Source organism: Didymella exigua (genome assembly GCF_010094145.1).
Source record: "Didymella exigua CBS 183.55 unplaced genomic scaffold M421scaffold_27, whole genome shotgun sequence".
In the NCBI taxonomy this organism is placed as follows: domain Eukaryota; kingdom Fungi; phylum Ascomycota; class Dothideomycetes; order Pleosporales; family Didymellaceae; genus Didymella; species Didymella exigua.
In genome coordinates, this window is record NW_022984801.1 from 81,482 (window position 1) to 94,555 (window position 13,074).

Below are 13,074 nucleotides of genomic sequence, written 5' to 3' on the forward strand. Positions count from 1 at the left end.
GCGTGCTCCTTTTGTTTTGCAGACATGCACAGGCCGGCGAACAGACGGAATTCGCCTGCTCCTTTTGTTTTGCAGACATGCACAGGCGACACGGTCATGGTCGAGATGGAGACGGAGATGGACGTGCGTCATGGGACGAATTCACTTCTCATTGTTCATTTTTGATTCTTCGAGGCGCGGATGGGATGCGAGTGGTCAAGCGCTGGTCATGTCATTGTAACTCTTCTCAAGCGCTGGTCATGTCATTGTAACTCTTCTCGAGCGCTGGTCATGTCATTGTAACTCTTCTCGAGCGCTGGCCATGTCATTGTAACTCTTCTCGAGCGCTGGTCGTGTGATTGGAACGCTCCTGCTCATGCAACTCTCGTCGTCGTCGTCGTCGTCGCTCCCTTGTCCTCAAACCGTCTAATCGTCATTATCCCAGTTCCCCTGCTGCGCCTTGCCCGGCATCTTCGGGCCGCCCGCCTGCCGCGCGACAATGATCTGGTCGACGCTGAGCACGGTGCGGGCCGCCTCGGCGGCCAGCTTGACGGCCCAGCTCTTGCTAACCCACAGGTCGAGAATACCCGCCTGCTTGGCGTCGAGGGTGCCCGTGTTGTCGTCGTTCTCAATGTCGACGCCGACGGTCCACTCGTCGTCCTTGTTGCCCTTTTGCGCGCCGTGCGCAACGTACAGGCGCGCGAGGACCTCGGTGGCGTCCAGACCAGCCGACTCGGCGAGCGTGCGCGGGATGACCTCAAAGGCTTCGGCAAACTTGCGGATCGAGTACTGTGCGAGGCCGGGGGTCTTGTCGGCGATGGTCTTGATGCGCTCGATGAGCTGCATCTCGGTGGCGCCGGCGCCGGGGACGAGGCGGGCGTCGCGGGTAATGGCCTTGACAACGTTGACGCCGTCGTCAATGGCGCGCTCCACGTCGTCGAGATGGTTCTGGGTGGCGCCGCGGAGGACGAGGGTCGCTGTGCGCGTCTGCTCGTTTTCCTGGCGGAAGACGGTGACGCGGTCGCCGCCAATCTCGAGCGTCTCGACAACGTCGATAGCGCCCATTTCGTCGGGCATGGGGGCGCCGAGACGGGCCAGCGGTGTGGCGCCGACGACGCGGCACAGTCGACGCAGCTCAAACTTGGAGAGGATCTTGATGGTGAGCATGTTGTAGCGGTTGAGGTAGTGCTGCGCGAGCTCGCCAATGGTGGACCCCGCAACGACGACGCGGATGCCCGAGTCGTGCAGCTCCTTGACGGCCTGCTCGACCTGCTGCTCCTCGCCCGTTGTGAAGTCCAGCATCTCCTTGGCGTTGTGCAGCAGCACGGTGCCCTTGGTCTCCGTCTGCGAGATGTCAATGGGGCACGAGAAGACGCCGACCTTGGCCTTGGAGGCCTTTGTGACGCTGCCCTCGGGCGAGCGGGCAAAGACCATGCCCCGGACGACCTTGCTCTGCTCCAGCGCGCCGCCCATGATCTTGACGACGCGGACATTGTCGACGTTGAAGTTGACGGGGTTCTTGGGCAGGACGGCGAGCACGGCCTCTGCGACGAGGTCGGCGAGGAAGTCTTCGCTGCCCGACTGCTTTGCGGCGACGACGGTGCGGATGGCCTTTGCGAGCTCCTCCTGCGAGCGGATATCGGCGACGCGGTCGCACACCAGCTCTGCGCGCTCGTTAGCCCCGGCTCCCCGCAAAACGACTGCTGGGCAACGTACCCTCGAGGACCTGCTGTGCCGCGTTCTGCGCCTTTTCGTAGCCCAGGACAATGTCGCTTGTCTTGAGGCCCATGCGAATGAGCTCCTCGGCCTTTTTCAGCAGCTCACCGGCCAGGACGATGACGAGGTTGGTCGCATCGCCCATCTCGGCCTCCTGCTGCTGGCTGGCCATGACCAGCAGCTTTGCGGCAGGGTGCACGACCTCGAGCTCGCGCAGGATGGTGGCCGCGTCCGAGGTGAGGATCATCTTTTGCAGGTGGTTGATGACAATCTTGTTGCGGCCGTAGGGGCCCAGCGACGTCTGCACCGTCTGGGCAATCGTCCTGCAGGCGTCGATGTTGCGAATGACGGCGCCATCCTCGGCGTCGTAGCTGGCGCGGGGCGGTTAGCAGGCAGCCTCGACGCACGAGAGGAGGGCAGCAGGCTCACTTCTGGTAGCCCTGCTTGAACAGCCCGGCGTTCGGGGCGCTGGGTATTGAAAGCGACATGGTGTGTGTTGGCGAGGGCGTCTGGGCTTGTCTTGCGGGACGCGTTCGCGTTGGGGTAAATTTAATGCACGCTTGGCGTCGGCGGGGGCGGAGGCCGGAGGTGAGCAAGACACGGCTTCACGTCACGACGTGTGGATGATCGATCGTGGACATTGGATCATGGACATTGGGTCATGGTTGGAAATTGCACTGTCACGCACGTCTTGAGACGGCGAGTCCACATAGGCCTCGTTGTCATGCAGCTGCAAGAAAAAGTCGTTGTCATGCAGCTGCAAGAAAAAGTCGTTGTCATGCAGCTGCAAGAAAAAGTCGTTGTCATGCAGCTGCAAGAAAAAGTCGTTGTCATGCAGCTGCAAGAAAAAGTCGTTGTCATGCAGCTGCAAGAAAAAGTCGCTGTTGGAAAAAGTCGCTGTTGTGCAGCTGCAAGAAAATGTCCCTGTTATGCAGCTGCAAGAAAAACTCAGTCATGCAGCTGCAAGAAGCTCACCGTCATGCAGCTGCGAAAAAGTCCAGTCGTGTAGCTGCAAAGAAGTCCAGTCATGTAGCTGCAAAGAAGTCCACTGTCGTGTAGCTGGCAAAAGTCAGTCATGCAACTGGCAATAGTCAGTCATGCAACTGGCAATAGTCAGTCATGCAGCTGGCAATAGTCAGTCATGCAGCTGGCAAAGCAAAGCCGCTGCCACGCACTCGCACACGCGTCACATTACAAGAAATGTGAGCAAAATCTATCTAGCTGTCTGCCTTGGAACAGATTTGAAGCGACCGCTAGCGAAAAAGACTGCTCGATCCGTCTAGGCACCATTAAATGACCAGCGTCTGGTAGGAGAAAAAGCGACACGCTGGAGATAAGGAGGGCCATGTAGAAGTAGAGAGCAGCCCGGGCCTGTCGAGAGCGAAGTTTTGACTGAACGCGGATGAGTAAGCGCCGCTAACTACCAAATACGCCCCGTGCGCCGATTCCCCCGAACGTCGACTTTTCGGACAACGGGCGACGAAAGGCCATCAGCGCAGTACGAGATGAACGCCGGACAGCACACACGGCGCGCCGCCGCGAGAGCAGGTAACGTGACCCGCCCGCACGCACTGCAGTGGAAACCCACGCTGACAATGTCAGGCCAGTCCGCATGCCGCACATGTCGCAACCCACGGCGACCCTACGCAACCGCCGCCGCCGCCGCCGCCGCGCCGACGCCTGAGGACACCCTCGCCCAGCACATCCCGCCCGCAGCCCAGTCCGCGCCGGCAAGCAGCTACGCCGTCAACGCAGGCGTGCTGCTCTCGCGCCCGCCGCAGATCACGCGCGACCTGCACCCGTTCGAGGCGGCCTTCTTCCTGTACCAGAAGCGACTCAACGAGCGGCTTGCGCTGCCGTTCACGCGGTACTTTTACGTCAAGCCGCGCACGCCCGCAGACCGCGAGTGGAAGCGCAAGATGGCGGCGCGCCTGACGCCCGCGCGCGACATTGGGCGCTACAAGGGCTACGGCGACGACGCGTGGAACGACGAGGTGCTCGTCGGCGCGCGGGAGAGCGAGCTGCAGTGGCAGGTGGACCGGCTGCTGGAAGACGCGCAGACGACGGGCGCCGAGGGGGACGCCAACGCGGCGGCAGCGGCGGCGGCGGCAGCGGCGAAGCCAGAGGTCGACGCCTTCGAGCGCCCGCCGAGCCGCGTGACCGAGGCCGACGAGAAGAACGACACGAAGAGCCTGGCGCGCGCGCTGCAGCGGACGCTGTACCTGCTGGTCAAAAACAAGGAAGGGCGGTGGGAGTTCCCGCAGGACCGGCTGGGGGACGAGAACCTGCACGGCGTACGTTTGCACGCTCAAGAGAAACAAAGAGCTCCGCGCTAACATCCGCCAGGCCGCACAGCGCATCCTCAACACGTCGGCGGGCGCCAACATGAACACCTGGCTCGTGGGCCACGTGCCCGTCGGGCACTACACGTCGACGTACAGCGCGCCCCTATCGCGCGCGGGGCTGCACGAGCAGGGCAGCAAGACCTTCTTCCTCAAGGCGCGCATCATGGCCGGCCAGGCGAGTCTGGCCGACAGCAAGTTGGGCCTGCGGGACTTCCAGTGGCTGCACAAGGAGGAGCTGCAGCGCGCCGTCGAGCCCGACTACTGGCGGCAGGTCAAGAACATGATTGCTGAGCGGTGATGGGCGGGTCTCGGGTGTGTAGAATATGCATGTAGACGTGCGTGTAGACGTGCGTGTAGACGTGCGTGTAGACGTGCGTGTAGACGTGCATGTAGGATAGCGTCGTTGTACAGTAGCCACCAGGAGCGAAGCAGAGTAGATGAAACGACTGCATTGCCCGCATCGAATTCTTCAGTCCTTGGCAACACCCGTCTGTCAGTTACTTGGACTGGACACGCAGCAAGAATGAAAAATGGGAATTCTATCCGAACCTCTACGCTCATGTATGCGACAAACGCCCAAGCTCCAAGCTCATGCCCGTCATCACCGCAACCCTACCAATCGCCAACGCTATGCCACGAATGCTGATGCTCTCAAGTCGTAAGTCGTAAAGGCCATGCTGCGTCCGTCCCGCGACGCCATAGAACCATCCTCGTGCGCCCCGACACACCAATCAAAGAAAAAAGTCATAACCTCGTAACGTCGTTAGTCCTCCACGCTCGGGTACAGCGTCCAGTCGCTCCCCTTCCCCGACTGCGCGCCACCCCTGCGCGTCTGTACACACTCCTCCGGGTCCGACTTGGGTTCCTAGCCGCCGTCCGAGCCGAACATCGCTTTCGCCGAATCTGCGCAATCTGCGACGAGGAGGGTCAACACAAGCTCACGGGCCAAGCAGCTCGACTTCATCAGACTCACTGCCATAGTCTGACCCATCGAATGCCCCTTCGCCCGGGCTCAGCAGGCCCACTTCCGGCAGCATCCTGACCTGCGTTTCGACTTCAATCTGCCACTGGTGGAGCAGAGCTTTGTCGTCCGCGTCTTTGAATACAGCTAGATCTGCGTCTTCGCTCTTATCCAACTCGTAGAGCAGCGTCGTAAGGAACTTGCCAAACTGCAGCAATGCCTCGAGCTGCCTGCGCGGCATCCCTGCCCTGCACTCGTATGCGATTCTCTTCATCATCGCTCTGCTTGTGTTGCGCGCGCAGTTGTACGCCTCGTCCAGGTATGCAGGATCCTCCATGAACTTGATGTAAATCTCGCGGATGAGCTCGTAAGCACCATTGCGAACCTCCTCATCCGCGTGCACGAGTAGCACATGGGCAAACTTGTGACTTCTGGACATCAAACACCAGTACACGTCTGATGCCGGGATGTGTGGGTTGCTTGATTTGAGCACATCCCAAAAAAAGCCTACCACATCACGACCACTGGGCGCTGTCGGCTCGTCCGAGTCAGCAGCTTCAACCACCGTGTCGCACACTTTGCTGAGGGCCTCCGCAGTTCTGGTCGCCTCGCAGTAGCTCGAAGCAATCCGTAGATATGAATCACAGTAAGGATTGTTGAGCTCACTGATCCCTTGAAGAATCATAGTGCTGATGTTGCTCTGGATCTGGTTGTCCAGCGACCGGGTCATCCACTTGACGATGTCACCCGGGTAGAACATCTCCGTCTTGGATTGATCGAACACCTCGACCATCTTGTCGACAACTGCGTATGCCCGGTTCTCACGGTGCCAATACAGCAGCAGACCTTTCTCCTCTGGGGTCAGTGGCATCTCTGTGCACTCGCTATTGAGCGCACTCGTCCGCTGCGACGTGTCGCACGACGGCAAGTTGATATCCATGTGCGAGAGAATGGTCGCCACGAACCCTATGAGCCGGTTATAGATCTTCGTTCTCTTCTGGAAGACCCGATGGAAGTCATCGTATCCGTCAGCGACCCTGGGGCTGGCCTGCAGACAGAATAGCCGAAGGCAGAAAGCGAGGAGGTCTCTATCCAGCAACGCCACTGTCTCATCCATACCCATCTCGGCAATTTGAGTCAAGGTCAGATACAGATCATCCCATCCTCTGGTTCCCTTCACTGAGCTTTCAGCGAGATCTGTCAGTCGTTTCGTGATCAGGACAAGAACACCGGTATCGCCATCTACATCCAAGACCATGTCGCTGTCAGTGGCTGTGTCACACAGATACGAGTCCTTGCCGCGAAGAAACTTGAGACAGTCGATCAGAAATGATCGAGTCTGTGATCTAACGGTCGGGTGTGGGCACCGCAGGAGAAGGTTGAAGAGCACCTCGTCATCTCGTGCCAGCCACTGAAGAGTGGCTTTGCAGCAGCCTTCGCATGAGAGACTGTATCGGTGGAGATGTACCATGGCCTCTTCGAATATATCAGTCGTCTGCTGTCGCCAGGCAACACGTCCAAGGTGTGCAAGGAAGATGTCAAGAGCGTGCATCTCATGGTCGTGATCTTCAGAGCAACTGCCGTTGTTGATCCTCCGCGACGCACCGTGTAATTGGCGTACGAAAGCCGAATGATATGGATCAAAAAGACAGTATTCTCGAACGAACATCTCGTTCTTGAGGTCAACATCGTTTTTGATGGATTGAGGGACCTCAACCTGTGGTGGTTGTCTCTGCGACGATATAGTCCATTGCTGTTGGTCTTGCGCGATGGCGGACCTTCGCTGGTAGAACAGCATGTAAGCCGAGTACATCTTGAACTGATGCGAGTAAGGATCCTCGGCCATTCCACCAAAAGTCTTCTGCGGGATCTCGGCTGGATTGAAGGGGTCAACTTCGTAGTCATTGAAGTTGAGCCAGGTAGGTGAGGCATTGCTGGTCGGACATGGTCGCTTCCGGATGTAAGAGTAGTAATGGCCGTTCTCGCAATTGCCGTAATGGACGACAACACCAACAAGATCAAACAGGTCCTCTGTGTGTGGCTTCGAAGGATCACTGAGGTGCTCAACGTTGTAAAGACCAACGTCGATTGTCTCTGGGAAGTCGAAATTGTCGTGAACCTTCTTCCGGCTGAAATCGGTCAGATCGAAGTCGAACCGCTTCAGGTGAAAGATCAGGTTGTCGGGCGCAGATTTGAGGCAGGTCCTGCTATTGTCAGCTGTGCTCCGCATGCCATCCAGCGCTACTCACCGCTTCACAGCGTCCACGAATTTGCCGCCACAAGATTCGCACTTGTACTTGTTGTCGCCTTCCATGACGTCGCCCTGAACAAAGGCTTGGAGACTCTCTTGCAAGGTAGCTTTGCCTTGCACGTCGCATTGTAAAGCGAAGAACGAGTCTGCGCGCTCGGAGACATGCTCGCATTCCTTCGACTTTACTTGCTGGAGCATCTGCCCACCGTAGAAGTTGCGGAACCGGCGCTTATCCTGTTCGTTCACAAGCTGTGCTTCCCATTGATCAAATAGTAGGTTGTAGAACTCGTCAGCATCCATCTGTACCCCAATATCGATTGGCGTTTTGTCTAACGTCATGACGCACGCAGCGAAAGGTCGTGGGTCAGCGGCTCTGCGATACGAATTCTGCATCGTGGCAAAGAGCCTCTGAGTCTCCAATAGAAGACGTTGGGAGCCATCGCCCTCTTTTACCTCAAGACTGAGCATGAATTGTCTGAAGTTGAGGTTCATGAACAACTGAGCCAGTAAAGAGTTCATATAGCAGATAGCGCGAGGGTTCTGCAGGCCAACGTATCCAGTCTGAGAGCGAACCTCAAGTGCACGGTCGACCGATAGACTAGGCATGACATTATCAACCGGTCTGTTTTCGACATCGCCACAAAGTCGAAGTAAGCGCTTGTAGGAAGGTCCATCATCCGCTAGAGCTAGCATCAGGTCGTAGAGTTCCCGTCTGACGTTGCTGTCGAGAACAGGAAGTAGGGCGGACGTCGAGCCATATGCCGGCGGGGCAAGTGCAAGTGGCGCTGCGCTGTGTGAAGTTAATAAATCGCTCGATGAGCGACAAGGCCAAAAGCCATGCACGCAAGCTCGGCGATCGAGGACGTACCTGTTAAAGAGGAACCTGTGAAATACAGATGAGATGAGCGCGCCAGCGTTCAAGGAATTTTTGTACGACTTCAGCGAGGGAAGGAGGCACAGAAGTAGCTTCGTAAAGCCCATGACTACGTTGTCGGCTTCGTATCGACCAGGAATCTCGGAATGATTGTGTGCCAACAGCAAGGAACTCCAACTATGAAGGAGCGCCCGTAGGTTGTCTTCGCTGCGGTAATGCTCATCGTAGACGCGGAACACATGCTGGGCGAGCTCGAAAAGTTGCGTCGACTGCTCAGAGGCCTGCGAAGCATCGGGCAAAATGCTTGCAATAACGCTCCAGTAGCGCGAAGCGATCTCGCCTGGGACAAGCGAACATGACGAGGGAAGATGCCCGCCACAGACTGAGAGAGCCTTCAGCTTGATATACTCACGCAAGTCTTCGCGCTGATCAGTCAACAGCAGCGTTCGATGGATCTGAGCCACTTCGGGGTGCTCCCAGAACGTCTGCCATACCAGTGGACAGCACAACGAGGCTTCGAGAATGGTTGCATAGCATTCTTGCACGATCTTCGCAGCATTGGTCGCGTGTATTGCGGTTGCAAGGATGCGCGTTAGCCGTCTCGCCAGGGCGGGCGCATCGGAGAAATAGTCTTTCAAAAGATCGGATGACGGACGCTCTACTGATTATTAGGGGTGGTTTACACGGTGGCCATGGCTCTCGCAAACATACCTCTAAGGAAATCCAACATGGCGCTGATAAAGACGCCCACGAGAGGCACCATGTCAACCACAGACGCGTCAGTCCCAAATAGTTCTTCGCTAAGTAGTGAACGGTCGAGGAGCTTGATCGCGTTGAGTAAGAACGCTTCATCTAGATTTGACTAAGGTGTGTCAGTAGGTAGACTGCTCTGGGTCCAGAGATTGTTGCCTTACACTTCGTAGCTGATCTTTGAGCCGGCTGTGTATAGCCTGTGCAGCGTATTTTGCCTGAAAAAACTTGCCAGGTGGGAATAGACTCTCCACTGTAGCCTCACCGGCGGCCACATTATTGGTGATGGTGCTGCGGTACGGAAACTGTGTCAGGAATCCGAAAAGCAGCTGGCTCGTTGCATCATCCGCATCCATCCATTCGTACATCTCGTCAAAATGCTTGACTAGGCTTGTCTCGAACTCAGAGAAGCCTGCGACTGGTGCACTCACAGCCTTGGAGGACTCGTCCCTTTGGATCGGCTGCACGAGGAGGTGTCCGCTGATATTGGCATCAGCTACATTCTGACCCGCATGCTGAGCTACGTCCAGCTTTCGGCCTTCAGCAAATACTTTGATCTTGACACACTCGGTTGCACGACACAGAAGGTGATACAGGTCAGCAATTGTGCGGTCCGGAGAGACATCCATTGTCTTCCGCTCGTCACCGAACTGATACCTGAAAGTAATGGCATTTGCGGACGGAGTGCCAATGTCCATCGACTCGACCTTTGAGTCTGCCCTACGTGCACGGTTGAATTCGGGCCTTTGCCGTACCAACTCGAGTAGCTGTTTTTGGAACAACAGGACGCGACAGAATCGGAGCTTACCGTCCTGTTCAGTTCCGTCGTGCTCCTCGCGTATTTTCGCGAAGGCAGATCTCAACTCTTTCATGCAGCGCTCGACCAACTCGCAATGCGCGAATTCCACCTCTGGCAAAGTGACACCTCGACGTTGAGCAACTTGTACGTATCGCGAAGCGAGTTCATGGGCTGCGTAGTCTTCAATAGTACCGGGAGGACTCGATAGAGCCAACGACCAGAGAAGCTCGCCACCGGGGATCTGCAGAAGCTCGTGTTCCACATCTTCAATTTGGAAGGTTTTACGCGTCAAAGGGAAGTTGTAATTGGCCACAAACTCGTATAGGCCAGACGTGAAGTACTGTGGTTCCATGTTGGGTATGTACGCAGAGATCAGCTGAAGGCAGAAGTCGCTGTCCGGTGAAGTCTTGATGACGTGTATGAGATGCGTCCATGCCGCGTCGCGGGCATGGTTTGACAATGCCTGCGGCCCGACGATGTGATCCGACAAGTCTGTGTAAAGACTTCTGGGAACGAGCTGGCCAGCTCTATAAGCCAGAAATGCAAAGAGTTCAAGCCTGTATTGCAAGGCTGATAACTGGTGAAGGTGCGGGTCATTTCTGGCTTCTGCCCCGACAAACAGTGAGATCTCCTCCAAAACCTGGTGCACCAGTTCCTCGTTCTGCTGTAGAGACGTGATATTTCCTGATGAGCCCACAATGCAGATGACCTTCACCGACCCAGTAGCTGCGGAAGATCGTGCGATGATGTGCTCCATGCACTGTAGAAAGATGGAATCCCGATCAGGGTCTGGGATTGATGGAGCCAAGGCATGCAGCTGACCCATGACGCGTACGTGAATGTCCAGGTCGTGCTTGGTCGCACCGTTCCTCGGTGCAGTATCTTGTAGCAACCTGACACAAACACTCCAAGGCCGTGCCGTATCGCCTCTCAATTTCCAATCATCTGATACCATGTGACCCAAAAGCTTCTTGGTGACCTGTTCCAAAAAGCCTAAAATTTCTGGTGTGAAGCTCTCAATAGGTAAGTCGTGAAGCTTCTGCCCCAGGTAAAGAATGTCGGTAACTTTCATTAAGTGAAGAAATTTGAGTAGCATGGTGATGGTGGCCGCGATTACGCGTGGGTCCGGACTGTTAGCCACAGTACCCCAGATAGCATCAGTTTGGCTGTCCTCCCATCGGTCGGTGACGACCAGGAAACCTGGAATATTGCCGCTTCGAATGATCAGCTGCGGATGCGAGTCCACACTAATGATGTAGTCCACCACTCTCCCCCGAAGGAGAACATCGGCCAGATGTCGCAAGACAGGGTGTTTATCTGGAGAGTACTTTTCGGTCATGTCAGAAGACGTGTAGTGTGAGTACAGGTTGAGCAGTGCATCGTCCATGAAGGTGATGCTCATGACACGCAGTTCCATTCTACCTTTAACAATGTACTTGCGCAGCAGGTTGAATTTCCAGCTGTTTTCAATTAGGAAAGGCAGGATGTCAGTGTACTGGCGATAGTCGGTGACCTCTGTGCTCGTTGACACATCAATCGGCACCTCCGCAAGCGAAGAAGTTGTCGGCGAGTCAGGGGTATGTGAATTCAACAGCTCGTCCGCCAGACTGCTCGCGCTACATTCGTCCCAATGGCTGATATCTTGAACGAGGGTGGAGAGACACACGATCAAGTCTTTTGCGACAACGGCATCGGCAACGTTTGCTGGGTCCCGGATGTCCTCTGAGTATTTGCGGAAGAATAGCAACGTCCCGCGGTAGTAATCTGCAGGTGCAATTCTACCACAAGCGGATGGAAATCGACAAATGGTCCAGCCTAGTGTACTGAGGACTTGGCCCGTACTCAGAGCGATATGATTTTGCAAGAGGGTCGGCACTGTGCGGAAGGCTTCATCGGCGAATTTCAACAAGTTCTGAGCACCGTCCGCCGCGAGGAAGGCGACATTCAGGCGATTGTTCACGTCGCGTACATCGACACCGTACTCCCTTCGCAGCAAATTCAGCAGCGGGGCATTCTCGGTGCGAAGAAGCGTTTGAAGCTGATACAGATGTCTCTCGCTTAAAAGCGCCGACGAGAACTGTTCCCCGGAGCGTGGCTGATTGAAGAGATGTACGTCGACGAGGAACAATTGGGAGCAAAGTTGCATGTAAGCGATGAAGAATCCGGAGAAGATCTCGTCTACTGATGAATCGTCGCCAAAACTGTCGCCAAAGGGATACCTGCTCACGTCATCATCTTGGCCATTATTGCAAGCAGTAATCCATTGGTACCTCCGCTTGAGCAGCTTCTCAACCAGGTCCGCGAACTCGATCCAGAAATGCGCTTTGTCCAGATAGAAGTTTTGTAGGTGGGTCGAAGTGTCGTCAGGAAGGCCGAGCAGCCATTGGGCCAGGGATGGGAGGAGGTCGTGGGGAATGTCCTGGTCTGCACGATATCAGCAAGGCTGGAAAGTCAAGCTCAGGCCCTACTCACTCTTCTGCACATGTTCGGTGATTCCACGGACCGCGTTCAATGCTCCCCTAAAGCGATCGCTGTAAGGGAACTGCCTGAAGTAGTCCTCAGCATTGAGCTGCACTGAAGCGATCATGGACAGGTCGTCATCGTCGTCGTCGATAATCTCGATAACAGGCGGACTTGTGTAATCGTCCCTTGCACCATCTAGCATGATAGGCAACCTGTTCGGTGTTGTTTCTCGGTCGGGGTGAGGTCCGGTGGAAATGCAATCGCGCACCTCGTCTGGAGCATGTGAAGGAGACGGGGGCGAGTGCTCCCGTATGGTCATGGCAACCATCTCTTCGTGCGGCGACGTGATTACTTTGTTTGGCGATTCAGGGTCGGTCGAAATTGCGCGCAAGACAGCGCCGCCGCCACCTAGTCGCTGGCGTTTACGGGTAAAGTTGTCGTCTGCGTCCGGCTCAGGGTCGCGGCGCGGCGGCGAAAGTGAGGCCGAGGTGGCTTGCTCATTCGTGGCAGGCGACTGCTCTATATCGAGATGCTGCGCGCTCATGACTGAATGAGCTGGCAGGACAGCGGCGTGTTTGCGCGGGCGAGTTTGGCTTGTCCACGGCGGCAGGCGCAGGCAACAGTCGCAGCTGCAGGTCCAGCCTTAGTGGGCAAGGACCGCGTGCGGTAAGACGGAAAACGCGTGAGTGAGTGACAACATGAACCGCAGCTGCGTCAGGTCACTTCAGAGAGGTTGAATGTAATGTTATATCGATTGCGCTTTCGTTGTGGAGAGCTCTTGAACGCGTCGTTAATTCACGAAGTTCGCGGGGCAGCTTTGGACGTCATCGCCATTGGATGACCAGTTCACGCTAGTCAGATTAGCGTCGGCGTGCGCGGACCTCCGAAGAAACCGCAAACCACCCTTCACTTCTCTTTGGCCAACCAAGAGCGCCG

General features: G+C 56.3%; 3 protein-coding genes across 3 annotated transcripts; 1 reads left to right on the forward strand and 2 right to left on the reverse strand.

The window, feature by feature from the left end:
• Nucleotides 1–251: 251 nt before the first annotated feature.
• Nucleotides 252–2,666, reverse strand: M421DRAFT_234239 (T-complex protein 1). Its single transcript, XM_033588428.1, has 3 exons — nt 2,125–2,666; nt 1,696–2,066; nt 252–1,643 (listed from the first exon to the last, which is right to left on the reverse strand). Exons 1-3 carry the CDS (start codon nt 2,181–2,183, stop codon nt 406–408), a joined length of 1,668 nt encoding a protein of 555 aa, XP_033445884.1. The 5' UTR covers nt 2,184–2,666; the 3' UTR covers nt 252–405.
• A 534-nt stretch (nt 2,667–3,200) lies between these two features.
• Nucleotides 3,201–4,338, forward strand: M421DRAFT_102969 (uncharacterized protein; the record flags this gene model as incomplete). The annotated part of the gene is made up of 3 exons (XM_033586851.1): nt 3,201–3,243; nt 3,298–3,989; nt 4,042–4,338. The coding sequence occupies 3 exons, from the start codon at nt 3,201–3,203 to the stop codon at nt 4,336–4,338; spliced, it is 1,032 nt and encodes a 343-aa protein (XP_033445885.1).
• Nucleotides 4,339–4,978: 640 nt separating this feature from the next.
• M421DRAFT_7661 (uncharacterized protein) lies at nt 4,979–12,682 on the reverse strand (the record flags this gene model as incomplete). Its single annotated transcript, XM_033597239.1, has 6 exons — nt 4,979–7,205; nt 7,251–8,042; nt 8,121–8,784; nt 8,838–8,988; nt 9,041–12,099; nt 12,148–12,682. 6 exons carry the CDS (start codon nt 12,680–12,682, stop codon nt 4,979–4,981), a joined length of 7,428 nt encoding a protein of 2,475 aa, XP_033445886.1.
• Nucleotides 12,683–13,074: the final 392 nt, after the last annotated feature.